The sequence below is a fragment of the Schistocerca gregaria genome, chromosome 1, assembly GCF_023897955.1.
Source record: "Schistocerca gregaria isolate iqSchGreg1 chromosome 1, iqSchGreg1.2, whole genome shotgun sequence".
NCBI lineage: Eukaryota > Metazoa > Arthropoda > Insecta > Orthoptera > Acrididae > Schistocerca > Schistocerca gregaria.
In genome coordinates this window covers 488704529-488724917 of record NC_064920.1, presented here as the reverse complement: position 1 = coordinate 488724917, position 20389 = coordinate 488704529, and the positions used below count along the sequence as shown (strand labels likewise).

The 20389-nt window shown below is 42.8% G+C and overlaps 1 protein-coding gene across 1 annotated transcript in view; it reads right to left on the bottom strand.

The window, feature by feature from the left end:
* Nucleotides 1–20389, bottom strand: part of LOC126353795 (uncharacterized) — a 349588-nt gene that overhangs the window by 13297 nt on the left and 315902 nt on the right. Inside the window, exon 2 of the mRNA XM_050002893.1 lies at nt 7606–7731. Within this exon, the coding sequence (XP_049858850.1) occupies nt 7606–7731 (126 nt within the window). The remainder of the gene's footprint in view (nt 1–7605; nt 7732–20389) is intronic.

Sequence of the window (20389 nt, the reverse complement as noted above, 5' to 3'; positions counted from 1 at the left end):
CGCCTAACAGTACTCCTGCCAACTGCATAATTACGATACAGTGCAAACAAATGTTCGCAGATTTAGCACACCAGACAATTCGGTTGCAGCTTGTTTCTTGTCATAAATGTCTTACGTGGACGTCATTTTGATGGTAGACTAGTGCTCTACCATTTATCGGAATTGTTGGAAACTTCTCATGCGTACAGAAGAAACATAAAACTTTAAGCACGTAGAAGTACGTTTTCCTACATATGTTAACGAAATGTTCCATATTCTGTCCCTCGGTGGGCCAATGGGGCACGAAATACAGCCGTACCATTTTCTGCCAATGTCATCATTGGATGCTGTATGGAGGGGTATGCGGTCAGCACACCTCGTTTTCCTACATGTATTAATGAGTGTAATAACAATGGGGCTTTATTTATTGCATGGCCCTCATATCTCAAGGATGAACCCCAGTGGACCATTCAGCACCGAGAGGACCATTCAGTACCGACTATCCACTGTACGATCTTCTGCCAACGGCGTCATTTGGATGGGGCATGGATCAGCACATTATTCTCTCGGCCGTTGTCGGTTTCCCAGACGTGGGAGCATCACTTCTCACGCTAGTAGCTCCTTAGCTATCATCACGAGGCTAAATGAACCCTGTTGCAGTCCTCTCATAAAGGAAAAACCACTGGCAGTATGAGTTGAACGCAAATCCTTAGCATGTCAGTCAGGCGTGATGACCGCTAAAATAATATCGACTTAGCGCGCCAATCGAAGCCTTAATGCTCTAGAGGAAAGAAATTTGTAGAAAGTAGAATCTGCAGTTTCTCATTGCAAAACTGTCTAGAACTTCCCACAACGTTTTTAGTTACTCGTTCATCTTCTGTTTCGTTCGCATGTCTCTGCAACTCACCATCACCTATTACCACTGAAAATGTTCCGATTTTATCTAAAGAAAACGGTTACGAAGTGATGTAGCTGATCTCGCCAAACGTTTTCGCCTCTGAATGAGATTTTCACTCTGCAGCGGAGTGTGCGCTGATATGAAACTTTCTGACAGATTAAAACTGTGTGCTCGACCGAAACTCGAACTCGGGACCTTTGCCTTTCGCGGGCAAGTGCTCTACCATCTGAGCTACCGAAATACGACTCACGCACGGTACTAACAGCTTTACTTCTGCCAGTATCTCGTCTCCTACCTTCCAAACTTTACAGAAGTTCTCCTGTGAACCTTGCAGAACTAGCACTCCTGAAAGAAAGGATATTGCGGAGACATGGCTTGGCCGCAGCCTGGGGGAGGTTTCCAGAATGAGATTTTCACTCTGCAGCGGAATGTGCGCTGATATGAAACTTTCTGGTAGATTAAAACTGTGTGCTCGACCGAAACTCGAACTCGGGACCTTTGCCTTTCGCGGGCAAGTGCTCTACCATCTGAGCTACCGAAATACGACTCACGTACGGTACTAACAGCTTTACTTCTGCCAGTATCTCGTCTCCTACCTTCCAAACTTTACAGAAGTTCTCCTGCGAACCTTGCAGAACTAGCACTCCTGAAAGAAAGGATATTGCGGAGACATGGCTTGGCCGCAGCCTGGGGGAGGTTTCCAGAATGAGATTTTCACTCTGCAGCGGAGTGTGCGCTGATATGAAACTTTCTGGAAGATTAAAACTGTGTGCCCGACCTAGACTCGAACTCGCACCTTTGCCTTTCAAGGGCAAGTGGTCTACCAATCTGCCAGAAAGTTTAATATCAGCGCACACTCCGCTGCAGAGTGAAAATCTCATTCTGGAAACCTCCCCCAGGCTGTGGCTAAGCCATGTCTCCGCAATATCCTTTCTTTCAGGAGTGCTAATTCTACAAGGGCCGCAGGAGAGCTTCTGTAAAGTTTGGAAGGTAGGAGACGAGATACTGGCAGAAGTAAAGATGTGAGTACCGGGCGTGAGCCGTGCTTCGGTAGCTCAGTTGGTAGAGCACATGCCCGCGAAAGGCAAAGGTTCCGAGTTCGAGTCTCGGTCGGGCACACAGTTTTAATTTGCCAGAAAGTTTCGTTTTCGCCACTGTCCAATTCAAGGACACCCAACCCTGCTAAATATTCTTGTTAGGGGTGATAGATTGAGGGCTATCTGCCGCTACAAGCTGTAGTGGGACGTGATATTGAAGCGTCGCCCATCCACCAGTGTCAGCCCAGTTTGCGGGTGAATGTAAGTTTAATTTTGTGTTTTGTTTAGGTATTTTGTAATATTTATAATTGTTGTGAATTATCTCAAGTTTTGTATTTATTTTTATGTTTCATGTACGGAGAGAGCGGCGCAACGAACGGAGACAGCATCTTCGCTGCCGGACCAGAGAGAAAATTGCTGGCCACTATACGTCGCGGGTCGACAGCCAAACAGCAACAGAAGATCCTGTAACCGAGTTGTTGCGTCGTGCTTCTAAAAACTGAAAAAATAAGAATTTGTAATGTTTTCTACAACAGTGACGTCATAGCAAGTTTAATCATGTTGTAAATGTTCAGTCCTATCTTCTCAAGGTTCAGGTTCACGTCTATATGTAGTATATAGGAAGTTAATAAACTAGTGTATACTACAAAAGTTTAAATACGTGTTCCGAGATTTTATTTATGAAGAATTGTTGATTTATTTGACAAGATTATTAATTCTGACAACGTTCATCGCGAGTTAGAGTCTTAAAAGTTTATTCAATGTGGTTTTAATATTTATTAAAGCAGATTCTTGCGTTAATATAATGTCTGGGAAAAAAATGACATCTAAATTGAAAAAAGTTTGCGCAAACCAATTGAACTGAGTGACGTAATTCTGCGCATACTACTCAAATGATGGTGTTTTAATTACAGTTTCGTTGAAGAACCATTCAGCGACCACTTATAAAAAGAGTTTAAATAATTCTGAAGTGGTTTGTAACTAACGTTGGTGACGAAGTCTGCACTTGGTCATATGTCAGAAGAAAATCATTTATACAAAACTTACGTCGTTACGCTACAAAGCGCGAGTGATTACATACGCAGGTGAGTCATGTGAGACGTAACACCCATTTAATTCCTTGAGCGTTTCGAGACATCGAAACGAGGTTCTCAGTAAATGCTGGTACGCAGGAGGGAAGGCGTGCAGTAGTGTTGCATGGCTAATCCATTTCGTTCCTCATAAACCAACGCGCTGAAAGAAGTATATGTTATTTTTTAACTGGAATGAAGTACTTATTTAACGGTATTAGAAACGTCTTGAGAGGACAAGACCGTTATACCTAACTACCAGGCTCTGCAGCATTTAACTGACAACAGCGAATACACGCTACCTTGCGTCCTCAGTAGCATCGACTTAGTTGCCCTACCTGCCCTGGTCGTTAGACTGTTGTCTTTGCCGAGAGTCTTCTTAATTAGACTCAGTGCTGGATCCCAGGCCTTGCTGAAATTGTAGTCGCCGTCTAAATTGATAAAATTGTCTCTAGTGCGAATGTCGATGGTTTTTTAACGATATTGCAACGGAATCTGATAGATCCCAGTTTCCTGCAAACCGAGGTCATCCTTGCAATCCCCAATCAGTGTCATGTACTTCCCACTGTGTGACACTGGGGAGTGTCAGAGATGACATCAGTTGCGGAAGGCAGCGGAATTCCACGCCAATGTGACAAGACATATATATTGGACAAATAGCGCACACCATCGATGACCGATGCCCTTAACACCTGCAGATGTCGGTGTAGACAATGCCAACGAAACAAGACCATATGCAGGTCCAAGATCAAAAAGTAATTAAAATGATGTCAGGAATTCACCAACATTAAACGTTGGCTATATTTTTCTCGATTAGAACATGACTGTTATTCCCCCCTCCCCTCCCCCAACAAAATAGAATAGTACTTGGTCGAGTTTAGTTTTTGTTCATATTCTCATTAAGGCATAGGATCAAATGTCAGCTGCCTGATTAGCATGCTGCATGTGTGTTGTACAGTTACAAAAATTTTTGGAAATATGGAATTAGCATTATGGCAATGAATTTCAGAGCTCACATTCATGCTTTAGGTGTCAATGGAAGTTGTAAATTAACTGCATTCTTCTAGTAAATAACATAGTATTTTTCGCCAACATCAGGTTTAATTAAATTATAGGCCTCATCACGTATATTTTTGTAGATAGCTTCATTCAAGCCTAACAATAAAATGTCAACTGCCTGATTATCATGTTACTTTGTAGCAGCATTTCTTAGTAACAACTTAGACACTGAAGTAGCATGACAGGCACTTAATTTCGTAGTCTACAGTCACGTTTCAGACATTATCTTTTACGGATATGCGTGAGTGTATGGATATAACGTTGTGAATCTTGACATTTTTGTGTTATTGACAGATTTTTGCATACAGTTTAGATGTGAAATAACATTGTGACACTTGAGGAGCATCATGCTTGTTTCAGAGAACAATTCAGATGAAGTATTTAATTTGAGAATCCATTGCGCTGTACACCAGTATCGTACAGAGATCGAACTATGTGCGTTATCAAGTGCTGCTTAATCTACACAGAGAGATGAAATTACTGACGAGGCAGAATTTTAGGTGCTTACCTATTTTTGACCTTTTAAATACTGAACACAGCACAAAATTTAGGTGTCTGTCATGAGACGGAATTTTTGCTGACAGGGCAGAATTTTTGCTGACTCAGCATCTTGCCCTTTATTACCTTCAGCCTATTGTCCAGTGCGAAATTGCACAAAATACACTAGATATGTCTATTCCCATCATTAAAAACATATATGTTATCAAAAACTTAAATTCCAAAATAATAATCGAGCGAGGTGGCACAGTGGTTAGCATACTGGACTCGCGTTCGGGAGGACGACGATTCAAACCCGAATACGGCAATCCTTATTTAGTTTTTCTGTGATTTCCCTAAAACGCTTGAGGCAAATTCCGTGCTGGTTCCTTTGTCAGGGCATGGTCGATTTTCTTCCCCATCCTTCCCAAATCCTAGTTGTCTGAGGATGGGCTGCAAAGCAGAAAGTCGGCTTACTGCTATAAAACAAATGTTACTGTGGAACATCTATGTTACAGATTTTAATAGGTCTCTGGTTCTCTAAGTACGAACGAAATATTCCATAAATGTTAAATAGCAGCTCTGATTGTATGCAGTGTGTTATTTGTAATTTGGCGCCCTGCTTGGTGACTTTGTGTAAACAGATCAGCCACTCGCGTACTCTAACTTGTTATATAGCGTGTTTATTTATTTACTTTATTTGTGTGTTTATCTGCGTTTTATTGGTTTTTTGATTGGTTCTATGGTGACCGCCACAGTTTCTTTTCCTGTACCAACATTTTCATCTCAGAATTGCACTTGCACCCCATTTCCCCAATTATTTGTTGGACATATTCCAATCTCCGTCTTCCTCTACGATTTCTCCATTTGCAGCTTATCTGGTACCATGGAAGCAATCTCCTGATGGCTCAAAACGTATTGTAAACGTGACACTTTCATCAGCGTTCGCCATATGTTCCTCTCCTCGGTGGTTCTGTGCAAATCTGCCTCATCTCTTATCTCATCAGTCGACTTAATTTCCAAACTATTTCTGTAGTACCGCTTCTCAAACGCTTCGATTAATCTGTATTGCCGTTTTCTTCGCAGTCCACGGTTCACTTCTACGCACTGATTTGCACTGGGCGCACATTCTCGGTGATTTCCTCCTCAAATTAAGGCCTGGGTTTCAGAAAAGCAGACGTCTTTTTCGCCATGGAATGCTGTCTTTTCATAAGGTAATCTGTCTATATCCTACTTGTTTCACCAGTTATTCATTATTTTTCTTCCAACGTAACAGAATTTCTTTTGTCCGAGCCATAAAAAAGGGGATAGATCTCACTTATGACAGCTTTATCCAAAATTCTTGAAAAAGTAATGTAACCGAGATTAGTATCATATATTTGTAAAAATGAAGTACTAACAAAATGTCAGTTTGATTTTGAGAAAGGCTTTTCAACAGATGATGCTATATATGCTTTCACCGATCAAATATTAAATGCATTGAATAAGCGAACATCACCCATTGGGACATTTTGTGATCTCTCAAAGGCTTTTGATTGTGTGAATCATGAAATTCTTCTAGTTAAGCTTAAGTACTGTGGTATGAGTGGGACAGAGCACAAATGGTTTAATTCATACTTAACTGGAAGACTGCAGAAGAATTAACAGTACAGATAGTCTGCAAAAACCAGCAGAGTTCTCTAACTGGGGAGTATCAAGACTGGTGTCCCACAAGGTTCAGCCTTGGGTCCCTTATTGTTCTAGATACATAATAACGACTTGCCACTCTATTTTCATGGAGACACAAAGCTAGTTCTTTTTGCTGATGATACAAGTATAGTAATCACACCCAAGAAGCAAGAATCAGCTGAGGAAGTTGGAAATAATGTCTTTCTGAAAATTATTAAGTGGTTCTCTGCGAATTGACTCTCGCTAAATTTTGAGAAAACACAGTTTATACAATTCTGTACAGTAAATGGCCTAAAACCATTGATAAATATAGACTATGAAGTCTGTTGTTAAAGCAGAATACTCAAAATTTCTGGTTGTGTGCATTGATGAGAAATTTAATTGGAAGAAACACATCGATGATCTGCTGAAACGGTTAGGTTCAGCTACTTATGCTATTATGGTTATTGGAAATTTTGGTGATAAACATAACAGTAAATTAACCTAGTATTCCTATTTTCAGTCACTGCTTTCATGTAGCATCATATTTTGGGGCAATTCGTCATTAAGAGAGAAAGTATTCATTGCACAAAAGCGTGTAATCAGAATAATAGCTGGAGCTCACCCAAAATCACCTTGCGGACATTTATTTAAGGAACTCACGATATTCACAATACCTACGCAATACATATATTCACTTATGAAATTTGTCATTATTAACACATCCCAATTCAAAAATAACAGCACTGAAAGAAAGGATGATATTAACTATTCTGGATTAAATCTCCCTTTTGCACAGAAAGGGGTGAATTATACTGCCACAAAGATCTATGGTCATTTGCCAAAACAGATAGCCAACCAACATTTTAAAGCAAATTAAAAGAATTTCTGAACGACAACTCCTTCTACTCAATAGATGAATTCTTAGGTATGAAGTAGTAACTGTAAAAAATATAATAATAATAAAAAAATAAAAAAAAATAAAAATGCAAAACATTCATTATTTTATGTAAAAAATTTATGTGAAAGGACACGCTGCACATCATTACGAAATGTCGTATTCATGATCTATGAAACAAGGATTACAGTATGTATGTCTGTATGTATCTGTGCAACTACACGATTTTCTACGTGACTCCTTTAATGATTCCCAATTTTAGCATTATACTTATCGCTTGGCTAACTGCCAACCCATATTATTTTCTTATTCATTCTGTTCAACAACTTCCGTAATTTTTCCTCATTTGTACTGAAGACAGCAATTACACCAACGAATCTTATTATCGATATCCTTTCACGCTGACTTTTAATCCCACTTACGAAACTTTCTCTTAATTCTTTCATTGCTTTTTAGATACAAAGTTGAATTGTAGAGGAAACAAGTGCTAAAGGGGTGAAATATGTCAGCCACCAGAGATGGAGAAGAGCCGGTACTCACTGTCCTTGGCGATGTGCGTGACACAGCGGTCCTTGGTCGGCGGACACGGCAGCAGCGTGTCGTTGCCACATTCTTCATAGTCCTGTCGCACACACTGGTAGCACGTCAGGTTGGCCTCCGTTGCGTCTGAAACAACAACATACAGCACTGTTAATAACAATTGCGAGTCTTCTTTAACACTGTGCTGCCATGGTCCTCATGTTGTCTGAAGATGGAAATTATTTCATGTCCACCAAATACGTACGTCATACACAAAAATAGTTTCTAACTTTTAGTAAGTAACGTAAAAGTTGTGGTACTTTACGTCATTTGCTTGTACGTTAACGCACACACGCAATAAGGAAATGGAGAATTACAAGGTGGAATGAGGGTGAATAAAACCGAGATATTGCAAACAACAGAGGAAGAATCGATTTGTATTCGATTCTGTCACGGCGTTTAACTGTACTGCATGGCAGATGGCGTAAACCACACAGCAGACGTGGTCGGTTCAAAATGGCTCTGAGCACTATGGGACTTGACTTCTGAGGTCATCAGTCCCCTGGATCTTAGAACTACTTAAACCTAATCAACCTAAGGACATCACACACATCCATGCCCGAGGCAGGATTCGAACCTGCGACCGTAGCGCACGCGCGGTTCCAGACTGTAGCGCCTAGAACCGCTCGGCTACCACGGCCGGCGACGTGGTCGGATGTCAATATAATTTCGTACACTTACACACCGTCGGCAGGATGCAGATTGTTGAAGCTGCAGTTCTCGGTGGCAGGAAAAACGGCCACTAGAGTGTATTAGTGTCGTTCGTATTTATTGATGTATTGTACGTAAGGGGCGTGAACGCTGTCATATCTTGAGTGATTACTGTGAAGGATTCTAAGACTCCCTGTAGCCATTTGAGACGGCATGAACGATTCCTGACGGAGTTTGTGACAAGGCTCACAGTGGGCTTCCGTTATGTGATAGCCAGACTCGTGGGGCATTTGGATCTAAGAGAGGCCTACCGTTGGACTTCATGGGAGTGAGGGTAGACATATTCGTCGTCAAGGTTCCAGTCAACCATGACTCACTATCACAAGGGAAGATCGCTGTATTGTGCAGCTTTATATACAGGGTGGTCCACTGATCGTGACCGGGCCAAATATCTCACCAAATAAGCGTCAAACGACAAAACTACAAAGAACAAAACTTGTCTAGCTTGAAGGGGGAAACCAGATGGCGCTATGGTTGGCGTGCTAGATGGCGCTGCCGTAGATCAAACGGATATCAACTTCGTTTTTTAAATAGGAATCCCCATTTTTATTACATATTCGTGTAGTACGTAAAGAAATATGAATGTTTTAGTTGGACCGCATTTTTCGCTTTGTGATAGATGGAGCTGTAATAGTCACAAACATGGCTCACAATTTGAGACGAACAGTTGGTAACAGGTAGGTTTTTTCAAATTAAAATACAGAACCTAGGCACGTTTGAACTTTTTATTTCGGTTATTCCAATGTGATACATCTACCTTTGTAAACTTATCATTTCTGAGAACGCATCCTGTTACAGCGTAATTACCTGTAAATACCACATTAATACAATAAATGCTCAAAATGATGTTCGTCAACCTCAATGCATTTGGCAATACGTGTAACGACATTCCTCTCAACAGCGAGTAGTTCGCCTTCCGTAATGTTCGCACATGCATTCACAATGCGCTGACGCATGTTGTCAGGCGTTGTCGGTGGATCACGATAGCAAATGTCCTTCAACTTTCCCACAGAAAGAAATCCGGCGACGTCAGTTTAGGTGAATGTGCCGGCCACAGTATGGTGCTTCGACGACCAATCTAACTGTAATGAAATATCCTGTTCAATACCGCTTCAACCGCACGTGAGCTACGTGCTGGACAGCCATCATGTTGGAAGTACATCGCCATTCTGTGATGCAGTGAAACATCTTGTAGTAACATCGTTAGAACATTACGTAGGGAATCAGCGTCTATTGCACCATTTAGATTGCCATCGATAAATGGGGGCCAGTTATCGTTCCTCCCATAATGCCGCATTATACATTAACCCGCCAAGGTCTCTGATGTTCCACTTGTCGCAGCCATCGTGGACCCGCAATTGGTAAATGGTCCATTTTAACACGGGTAATTTATCATGAAACAAATACCATCCGCACTGGCGAAATGTTACGTGATAGCACGTAATTATACGTTTGTGACTATTACAGCGCCATCTATCACAAAGCGAATAAAGTGGACCAGCTAAAACATTCATATTTCTTTACGTACTACACGGATGTGTAATAAAAAAGGGGGGTTCCTATTTTTAAAAAAACGCAGTTGATATCCGTTTGACCTATGGTAGCACCATCTAGGGGGCCAACTGTAGCGCCATCTGGTTTTCTCTTTCAAGCTAGACGAGTTTCGTTCTAGGTAGTTTTTTCGTTTGGTGCTTATTTCGTTAGATATTTGGCCCGGTCACTATTGATGGACCACCCTGTATAACACAGAGAAAGAGAAATGGAGCCCCTCCACTGCCGCACTAGGCTGGTGACCACCACAAAAGTTCCACGGGCAGCTGTGCAAAATGTTTAGTATTCAAATGTAGGCTTCACAGTGTGTGGGTCTTTGATAATGTCTGTATGTCTGTATACCATCACCCACAATACAGTCTCATCTAGTAGGCGGAAACCGATTGAAGGGTAGCGGTTTTAAGGGCACAGAGAAAAAAAGGTGCCATGGAAATGCCATGGGAAAGTAAACCTTGCAACAGTCTGGGCAGGTAATAGGGCTATTGACGGGATTCTGCCAATAGTGACCGTTCATGCTGGAGTCTCAGGATACATTAGTGGATAGGTGTTACCTTTGTAGCTGGGCACGCTTGGATGTCAGCATACCTCTGACATACCACGTCGTCATCTGAGTGGTCAGTTTGACTACAAAACAGGCCGCTCATTGTGTGGAGTTTGCTTGTGTCTTGTCTGTCCGGCTTCCCTGGTTAAGCTGTGTGTTTGGCTTTATTAGTACACCGGGCGGTGACAGTCAGGTTTGTTATAATACAGACGTTCACCGATATAGCCTTAAAAGAGTCGTTAATTTCCGCTATGGAAAAATGTTTTTTTGGCTGTTATGGTTCCACCTGCGTTATGATCATTGTTCCCCCGATTCGGAGTGAAGGGGTTGCTTTAGTGTCTTCAGCTACTGTGCAGTCCTCGTGCGAGTTTTTTGAATACCTCCACGAGAGTATCGGGCTGGTATTCATTATGTAAGTCTGCGGTGCGTGTTTGTCGTGGTGTAGTGCTTATGACTCGTAGCACTTTGTTCTGTATGTCCTGCATTCCGCACAGACGTGTTGGAGTTGCGTAGTCATAGACTGAAGCTGTGCATGTCACCAGGGCTCTGGTAAGTGTTATGTTTATAGATCTCGATGCCCTCCTATTTAGTGTGCTTTGACAATTGAGCTGCTTGAGCCTCGCGTACTCTTTGTTGACGGCGTGTTGTATGTGGTTGCCCTACGTGAATTTCCGACCATCCAGGTAACAACGTATCTGACTTTTTCACGGCAACGTACACTGATCATCCAGAACATATGACCCTCCTACGTATTAGCCGGCATGTCCACCTTTGGGTGGGCGGGGTGGGAGGGGCGGAGGGGGGGGGGGACATGAGCTCTGATGCGACGTTCAGTAACATCCCAGATGTGTTATATCAGGTTCAGATCTGGCAAGCTGGGGGCCAGCACATCAGTTGGAACTCGCCACTGTGTTCCTAAAACAAGTCTATCACACTCCTGGATTTTTGACAGGGCCTCTTGTTGCAAAATGCCACTGCCGTCATCAGCAACGATCGTCATGATGGGTATATGTGATCTTTATCCAGTGTGTGGTACTTCCTGACCGTCATGGAACCTTGCACGAGCTCCACATGACCATGAGTACCCACTTGAATGTTCCTTAGAGCATAATGGAGCAGCAGTGAGCTTGTCTCCATTCCCCAGCACAGCTGTCAAGCAGCTGTTCCCCCGACGACGGGTTCGCGCCCTACCATCTACATGATGAGGAAGATATCGGGATTCATCAGACCATGCAACGCTCTGCCGCTGAGCCAACGTCCAGTGCCGATGGTCTTGTGCCCATTTCTGTATTAGTTACGGTTTTCGTTGTGTTAACGTTGGCACATGCTTGGGTCGACCGTGGAGACCCATCGTTGGGAGGGTTCGGTGCACTCTGTCTTTAGACACGCTTGTACTCTGCCCAGCGTTGTTACTTCTGCGTCGGCCTCTGTGACCGAGAGGTTGGAGGCGCTTCAGTCCGGAACCGCGCTGCTGCCACGGTCAAAGGTTCAAATCCTGCTTCGGGCATGCATGTATGTTAGTCTGGTTTCAGTAGTTCTAAGTGTAGGGGACTGGTGATCTCCAATGTTAAGTCCCATAGTGCTTAGAGCCATTTGAACCATTTATGTCGGTTCTGGCACAGTTCACCGCCTGTCCCGTTTTACCAGTCTGCCAGCCTACGACGTCTGACATTTGAGATGAGGGGTGGACGCCCAACACCACGACGTCTGGACGTTGTTTCGCCAAGTGGTGAAGACACTCACCACAGCATTCCTCGAGCATCCGACATGTCATGCAGTTTCCGAAACGTTCGTGCCGAGATTATGGGCCGTAACAATCTGCCCTCGATCAAACTCAGATCGCGTGCCTGCCCCATCCTATACACTCACTGATGCATATATCTGACTGGGAGTCATTCTCGCCAAGTGACGCTGCCAGTTCAGTAGTCATAATTTTGTGGCTGGTCAGTGTGTTGGGAGTATGCGTAGTGTTATCTGTCTGCAGAGTTAGTGTTTGCGCAGTTGGCTCTCTCTGCATGGGTAAACAGAAACCTCTCACTTGTCGATGTTTACTTTTATACGCTATTTCTCCAACCAAATCTCGATAATTCTGAGTACTGTCCGTAGTCGTGAGTCAATGTCTGATGATTTCCAGCCCCGGAAGTGTCATTTGCGTAGATGGCAACCATCGTGTTTTGTGTTGTCGGGATATCATTTATGTAGAGGATAAGCTGCCTAGGGCTACTCCTGCTTGAATACCATGTCGTGTTGATTGTTTGTCCTGGGTATCAATGTTGAAACTTCTGTTATGGGAGTTGAGGTTATGAGGTGTACGAGTCCGTCGGGGAAGCCAGCGTCGCAGAGTGTGCTGACGAGGCCGTTGTACCAGAGACTATCGATGGTCTCTTCTATGTCTAGGGGGAGAGCTCCCATTGCTATCTCTGTGCTGTATCCGTCTGTTATTTGTTCAAGTACGCGGAGGAGTACTATGCAGCAAGCACATCGTAACTCCGCCACACCTGCGCTTTCATCCAAGAATAAGTGACGGATTCCGTGCAACATACTGGGCCGTCTAACACCATTGGTTGGAGACTAGCAGCAACCGGGCTAGGGAATTACCGTCCCAGGCGAAGGCTCCCATTAACACCGCAACGTAAGTGGCTGCGCTTGCATTGGTACGTTACTCGGAAGCATGAAACGCAGATGACTGGAGTAGCATTGTGTTCAGCGATGAATCACGATTCTGTACCACCCTGCATGACAATCGTCGGCGAGTGCGGCGCCTGTGCGTTATGAAGCCCCATTTCCCCGATGTTTTCCAGAGGCACAGGGGTATTACATCCGGCGTTACTCTGAAGAGAACCATCGGGCATGACTTCAGGCCATGGCTGGTAGTGACCAGAAAGTGAAGGTGGTGATATCGAAAAAAAATATTTTCTGTCCTTTCTTATTCATAACATTCTCCTTCCCTTTGAATTTTAGGACATGTGGTAGGTTTCTGCTCCCATAATTCCTATCTTTTCCTAGGTTTTCGAATACTCTTTCCATGCAAGGGTCTGTAAACGTGACCGCCTTTCGTCATTTCCCATATTTCCCACGCCATTTACTCACTCTTTCGGCTCCCATTTGCCATATTTCATTTTTCCATTTACGTTAAAAACTTTGTTATTCTACGACTGCTTTAGTTATTATTTAACGCAGTAATAAATTTTATCTTTGCCATCTTTGTATGGATTTCGTGTTTCTAGGCCATTACCCACGTACTGGTTCCGCAAAATTACAATCGAGTTTATATTATTGCTTTCACTTTCAGAATTCAATTAATTGTTCCATACATTGGAGGAACCTGGTTACGTATGTGGTTCTTTATCATGGTTGTTACCGCAGCTTAAGTAGCGGCAGTGAGTAACCTTTCCAGAATGAGATTCTCACTCTGCAGCGGAGTGTGCGTTGAGATGAAACTTTCTAGCAGATTAGAACTGTGTGCCGGACTGAGACTCAAAGTCGAAACCTTTGCCTTTCTCAGGCAAGTGCTCTACCGGCTGAGCTACCCAAGCACAACTCACGACCCGTCCTCACAGCTTAAGTTCTGCCAGTACTTCGTCTCTTACCTTAAGCTGTGAAGACGGGTCGTGAGTTGTGCTTGGGCAGCTCATTCGATGCCGGCACAGTAGCTCAGCGGATTCGGTTAGAGTGATAGCTGCCCTGTGTAATAAAAACACTGACTGAATGGATCGACAATGAACTTCAACAGGTGTCAGGGGATGTCCGGAACAAGCAATCATGAACGAAATGAGATAAAAAAAAGAAACAATTCGATAGAGCACTTGCCAACGAAAAGCAAAGTTCCTGAGTTAAGTCTCCGTCCGGCACACAGTTTTAATCTGCCAGGAAGTTTCAATGAGAAACATGTGTGAAAGGCTTATTATCAGCAGTTTTTTCTTTTCACAGTCGTAGGTATTTCCTTATGACTCCCATTGCTTTCTGTCTATTTTTCTAAAGTTTAAACCTGCAACAAAACATTTAATTGTTACATAAAAATTGTTGTGAAATGTGAATATGATTTATAAGTTTTTCCTGCCATGATTTACAGAGTACTTTTTAGTCTTTCTAATGTGATTGGTGACTCCAGATTATTTGGTTATCGACTACAGGTCATTGTATCTCTAGCGGAAGGGAGCGTCATAATTATTGTACATTGCGCTGAACATCTCCTACAAACGAGTACTCGTATCGTAAGAATCGTCGATTATTGGTTTCATGAATGTTAGACGATTTTAATTGCTCTTTGCAGCTACTCTAACGACTCACATAAATCTTTGTTTATATATTCTGTATTTTCCACTCGAGAGGTGCTTCGAAACATTTGGACTTAATACTAACAATACAAAAAATAAATTTGTCATCTTCTGCATTGCTTCAAATTCACACTGTAGCCGAATTTTTGACATTTTGAAACTGAATTCGTGAGCAATTAGAGGATTAGCGCGTTAAACATTGGCGGAGGAGAGATAACGACAGTGCAGGTTGTCCGGAAGCGTCCATCACATTGGCGGTAGAGCCAGCAGTACAGGAGTTTGGAACGATGCCAAAGGCACTTGCCAATCGAAAACCGTGTAGCTGGGAAACGCCGCACATCCAACCCCAGGCAAGTCCCTAAAATTCGAACATAAAATCTGCTGGGCAACGGAACGTGTTCCTGCTACAACTACTCTCGCGTTTTATTTGGTGAGCTTGACATTTTAGCACAACAGTTTACCGCTGATACAACGTTCTGTCGCTTTTATGTGAGCTCCCTTTGTAGTGTACATTAATGAAACTTCTTTGTAAAACGATCTGACGCACGTAAATGCACTCATATGTATTGAGAAAAAAAAAAAGAATTTTGTGGGGCACTTGTTCTGGCACTTGTCATTAATTTCAGTGGAAGTCGCTCTAGCTGCGAAATGCGAACAGGTTGTGTATGGTGCTCCATACTGACTGCGAATTACAAGGAAGGATGTGGATATCTGTATCTCTGAACGATATGTAATTGAAAAAGTTTATGAACGGATTCTGCTTGTCATACGATAACTTAATTTCTATCACCCAGTGTTAATTAATTAGCAACTTAAAATTATATATCAGAAATTAGTAAAAATTAGATACTGATTTGTTAACAATGAATATGGAGACATCACTTTTATGGGGACTGAATTAGTAGAAGAAGAAAAGTTTAGTGAGCCAGATGTTTGAATACGGTAATGAGGATGCATCTGATGACTAAAAATTAACAGAATAAAAGAAAAGTCAATAATAAATTCACTGTAAGAAATTCAATGTGGTTTTCTCAGAATATAAGAGTAAACTAGGGAACTTGCTTACAGTAATGATGCAGTTTATTGTCAAAATAGCTGTTTGTTCCCTGAAAACTATTGCCTCACTTGGGTGAACATTTGGAACAGCGATACAACACACTAAACAGCTATGTGACCGATACAACTGAAGAGTGCATCTCATCTGTCAGTTTGAGGAAATCAATGTAGCAAGAAGACGTCACACCATGCAGCCCACTGATTTCGATGAGCTTCAACAGATTACAAAGAGGCCACACGAAAGTAACACCATTTTTTGATTTTGTGTGAAACTACAAAAATTCACCGTTTTTCTTCTGAAATTTAGTGTACAACTCCTGAGATGAAAACATGGGAAGTAAAACATGAGGTGGGAGGTGAGAGGTTAAAGTAGATATAAAATTAGGAATCTTACAATTTTAAAAAGTGTGTAAGAACAAGCGAAGCTGGTCGAATGCTTGCGTGCTACAGTCATGAGCATGTATGGAAAGAGGAACAAGGGCAGTGAAACTAGCACTGGTCGTTAAATGGTTGGACGTCCACGACTCTTCACAACACGTGGGATTCGGAGGCTTGTCTGGTCTGTAAAACAGGAATCATGGTGATCTGTGGCATCTCTGCTGAAAGAACACAATGCTGGTGCACGCACAAGTGTTACGGAGCACTCCGCTCATTGTGCATTCTTGAACATGGAGCTCTGCAGCAGACCACCCCCTTCGTGTTCGCATGTTGATCCAACGACACCGTCAACTATGATTGAAATGGGAACCAGTCCATCGGGATTCGATTTTAGATCGATGAAAACGTGTCGGTTCTTCGCGTGAATCACGTTTTATGATATTTTAAGTCGATCGTCGTCTCCACAAACGCCCTCACTGAGGTGAACGGCCGCTCGAAACGTGCAGGGCTCCACGGACACAGGTTGATGGAAGCAAAATTATGCTATGGGAGACATGCTACTGCACTTGCATGGGACCTGCGGTAGGAATCGAAGACACTTTAACAGCTGTGAACTACCTGCATCCCTTCAAGGCTCATGTCTTCCGCGACGTCGATGTCATCCTTCAGCAGCATAATTGTCTGTGTCTCAGAGCCGTAACTGTAAGTCTTAACAATTTTGTAATACAGTAGCTTCACGAGCATTTCAATAAAGTTACGGTGACATCTCGGCGAACAAATTGGCCTGATGTAAATCATATGAAATCAGTTTAGGTTACTATAGGGCGCCAATCACTGCGCACTCAAATCAGTGTCCAATTATTTACGCGAATTACATGACGTATGCATGAACATTTAATGACACAAACAATATGTTATCAAAAGTATCCGGACAGCCCCAAAAGCATACGTTTTCATATTAGGTGCATTATGCTGCCACCTACTGCCAGATACTCCATATCAGCGCCCTCAGTAGTCATTAAGACATCGTGAAAGAGTAGAATGGGGCGCTCCACAGATCTCATGGACTTCGAAAGTGGTCAGGTGATTGGGTGTTACTTGTGTGATACGTCTGTATCTAACCATCCCTAGGTCCACTGTTTCCGATGTGATAGTTAAGTGGAAACGTGAAGGGATACGTAGAGCACAAAAACGTACAGGCCGACCTCGTCTTTTGACTGACACAGACCACCGACAGTTGAAGAGAGTCATAATGTGTAGTAGGCAGACATCTGTCCAGACCATCACACAGGTATTCCAAACTTCATCAGGACCTACTGCAAATACTATGACAGTCAGGCGGGAGGTGAGAAGACTTCGATTTCGTGGTCGAGCGGCTGCTCTTAAGCCACACCTCACGCCGGTAAATGCCAAACGACGACTCGCTTGGTGTAAGGAGCGTAAACAGTGGGCACATTTTTTATAAAACACAGATCTGAAGATGGTCATTGTAGACCGAAACCGGTAATCTGTGAAAAAAGAGTTTGTGACCATAGACGTAAATTAAAGGAAATTTATTGGACGATTGAATAGTGGAAAAACATGTGGAGTGACGAAACATGGTACACAATGTGGCGATCCGTTGGCAGGGTGTGGGTATGGCGAACGCCCGGTGAACGTCATCTGCCACCGTGTGTAATTCCAACAGTAAATTTCGGAGGCGGTGGTGTTGTGGTGTGTTCGTGTTTTTCATGCACCCCTTGTTGTTTTGCGTGGTACTATCACATAACAGGCCTACATTGATGTTTTAAGCAGCCTCTTGCTTCCCACTGATGAAGAGAAATTTGGGGATGGCAATTGCATCTTTCGACACGATCAAGTACCTGTTCATAATGCACGGCCTGTTGCGAAATGGTTACACGACAATAACACCACTGTAATGGACTGGCCTGCACAGAGACCTGCCCTGAATCCTACAGAACACTTTTGGGATGTTTTGGAAAGCCGAATCGTTCCAGGCTTCACCGACCGACATCGATACCTCTCCTGAGTGCAGCACTCCGTGAAGAATGGGGTGCCATTTCCCAAGAAACCTACCATCACCTGACTGAACGAACGCCTGCGAGAGTGGAAGCTGTCATCAAGGCTAAGGGTGGGCCAACACCATATTGAATTCCAGCATTAGCGATGGAGAGCGCCACGAACTTGTAAGTAATTTTCTGCCAGGTGTCCAGATGCTTTTGATCACATAGTGTACCTCCACAAGCCTACCGACAAACTGTCGGATCCCTGATGCGCGAAGTCAGTGGTATATTTTGTTCCAAAGACGGACAAACAAGGTATTGAGCAAGTGCTCACGAAGTTTTGTCTCATCAGTGTAGTTGGTTCTTTTCTCATTTGTGACTTCAGCTTTCGGAATACCATTAGACGTCTGTTGCATATGGAGTTCCTGCACGGTAATGCTAACTACAGTAGTATGGAGCGTCCGTAACAGGAAACATGTTTTGGAGGTGGGATATTCAGGGGGTGAATTGACAGCGATTCAGTCCAGACATCCTCACCGTCGTCACGTAAGTAATTTACTGGACAGACGCGGTGTCGTCATCGTAATAAAACCTGTCAGTCGGAGCCGGTTCATTGATCTCACATTTTGAGGCATTTCGCTTATTTGAAAGCTTGATTTTTTGTTCCACATCCCCTATTCAGCAGACCAGTAGCCTCTAGAGAATGAGTTGGCGAACTTGCTCGTTTGTTTATTGGTGCACCTCCTTTCCACTCCTTGTGTTTCCTTTTTATAATCATGCCTGAGTAAGGATGAGTCTGTCCGTAATTTGTAACCAGTGTAGCTCGCAGTGTAGATCCATTACTTACCTAATTTAGTGAACAGGGTTAGTAAAGAAAGAAGGCTGACAGAAGCGTCAAAGATATACAGTAGGAGAGGACCCAACGGGACCTCTTCCTTTCCACCACCGGTTTGAAAGTAGAGACGTTTTTCGGCGAGCGCCATGATACCCACTCTGACTCCGGCTGGATAAGGGGCGAGAACTGACTTGGTGGCCTGTCTTGTCTGACAGAAGATGCAGGGATTTGGCTTATCATTTGAGTTGCAGAATCACTACTTCTTTGCCTTTCTGGACGATTTGTACTGGGAACATGAGTCGTGGTCCCCAATTTTATGTGGTTTCATAGGTTTCGTGCTAAAAAGCAGTCTGATGGCCGCTGCTTTATCCAAGCTGACCTATCTGTCTATGTCTACCTAGTGTAGTCCCATAAAATTTATGGGTCTGTAGTGTGTTAAATTCTGGTAAGTGTTAACTCACATAGGATGTGGAGACATGTGTGTGCGATTTTATACCTTTTCACTGGTCGTTTCCCTGTGTCTAGAACGGCTGACTTGTTCATCATAACACCAAATGTCCATGGTTTCACAGTTAGTAAGCTATAGGTTCTCATACTGTGAAGTACTTTAAAATCTGTCAAACCACTACCTATACTCATTCCGAATTATTGTGTTGTGGCTATTTTTCTGATTATTTAAAAAAGTTGACGATCGTGTGTCTTTGAAGACGCTTCACCCTCGATATATTGCTCTCGTTTTTTGCTTGTCTTTCTAACGGTGCTACCAATAAACCGTGTGTCGAAGCGATTATACAGTAATGTGTTAAGGCACTCGCTATTCGATAATTATTATGATTAAGTGCGCCTGCCTGTGCCACGAATATGATATACTGAATTTACTTCAAAAAAGTATCGTCACCAATTCTTTGGTTTTACATGCATAAACGTTCGCCATTCATGATAAAAGTTACCCTATTGGTTACACAACTCATCTTGTTATCGTCCTTACCGTCTTCCATTCCACCCTTCTGCATTTAATGTGCAGTATCAAAGCACACTTAACGAAAGTAGAAACTGAAAAGAATAATGTGCAGTACGATAGAATGTAGCATAACTTATTATATGTTGCGTTCACTGGCATACTCGTTAAAATTCACGTTATCTGTTGTGCCAAACCTTCGTCTAATTCAATTTTGGGTCATTTCGTTATGCTATTAGTCAAACATTCAAATGAACATGTTAATCAGTGAAAGACACGTATGTATAAGTTCACCTTCTCAACATTCTTTGGACTAGCAAATAAATGTCTTGTTCAGAACATGCGCTTAGGCTCTTTTATTGCCAACAGTAGGCATCACATTTCTTACAGCCCCATTTCGCTACTGTATCACAAACTCTCGAAATCTGACAGGTC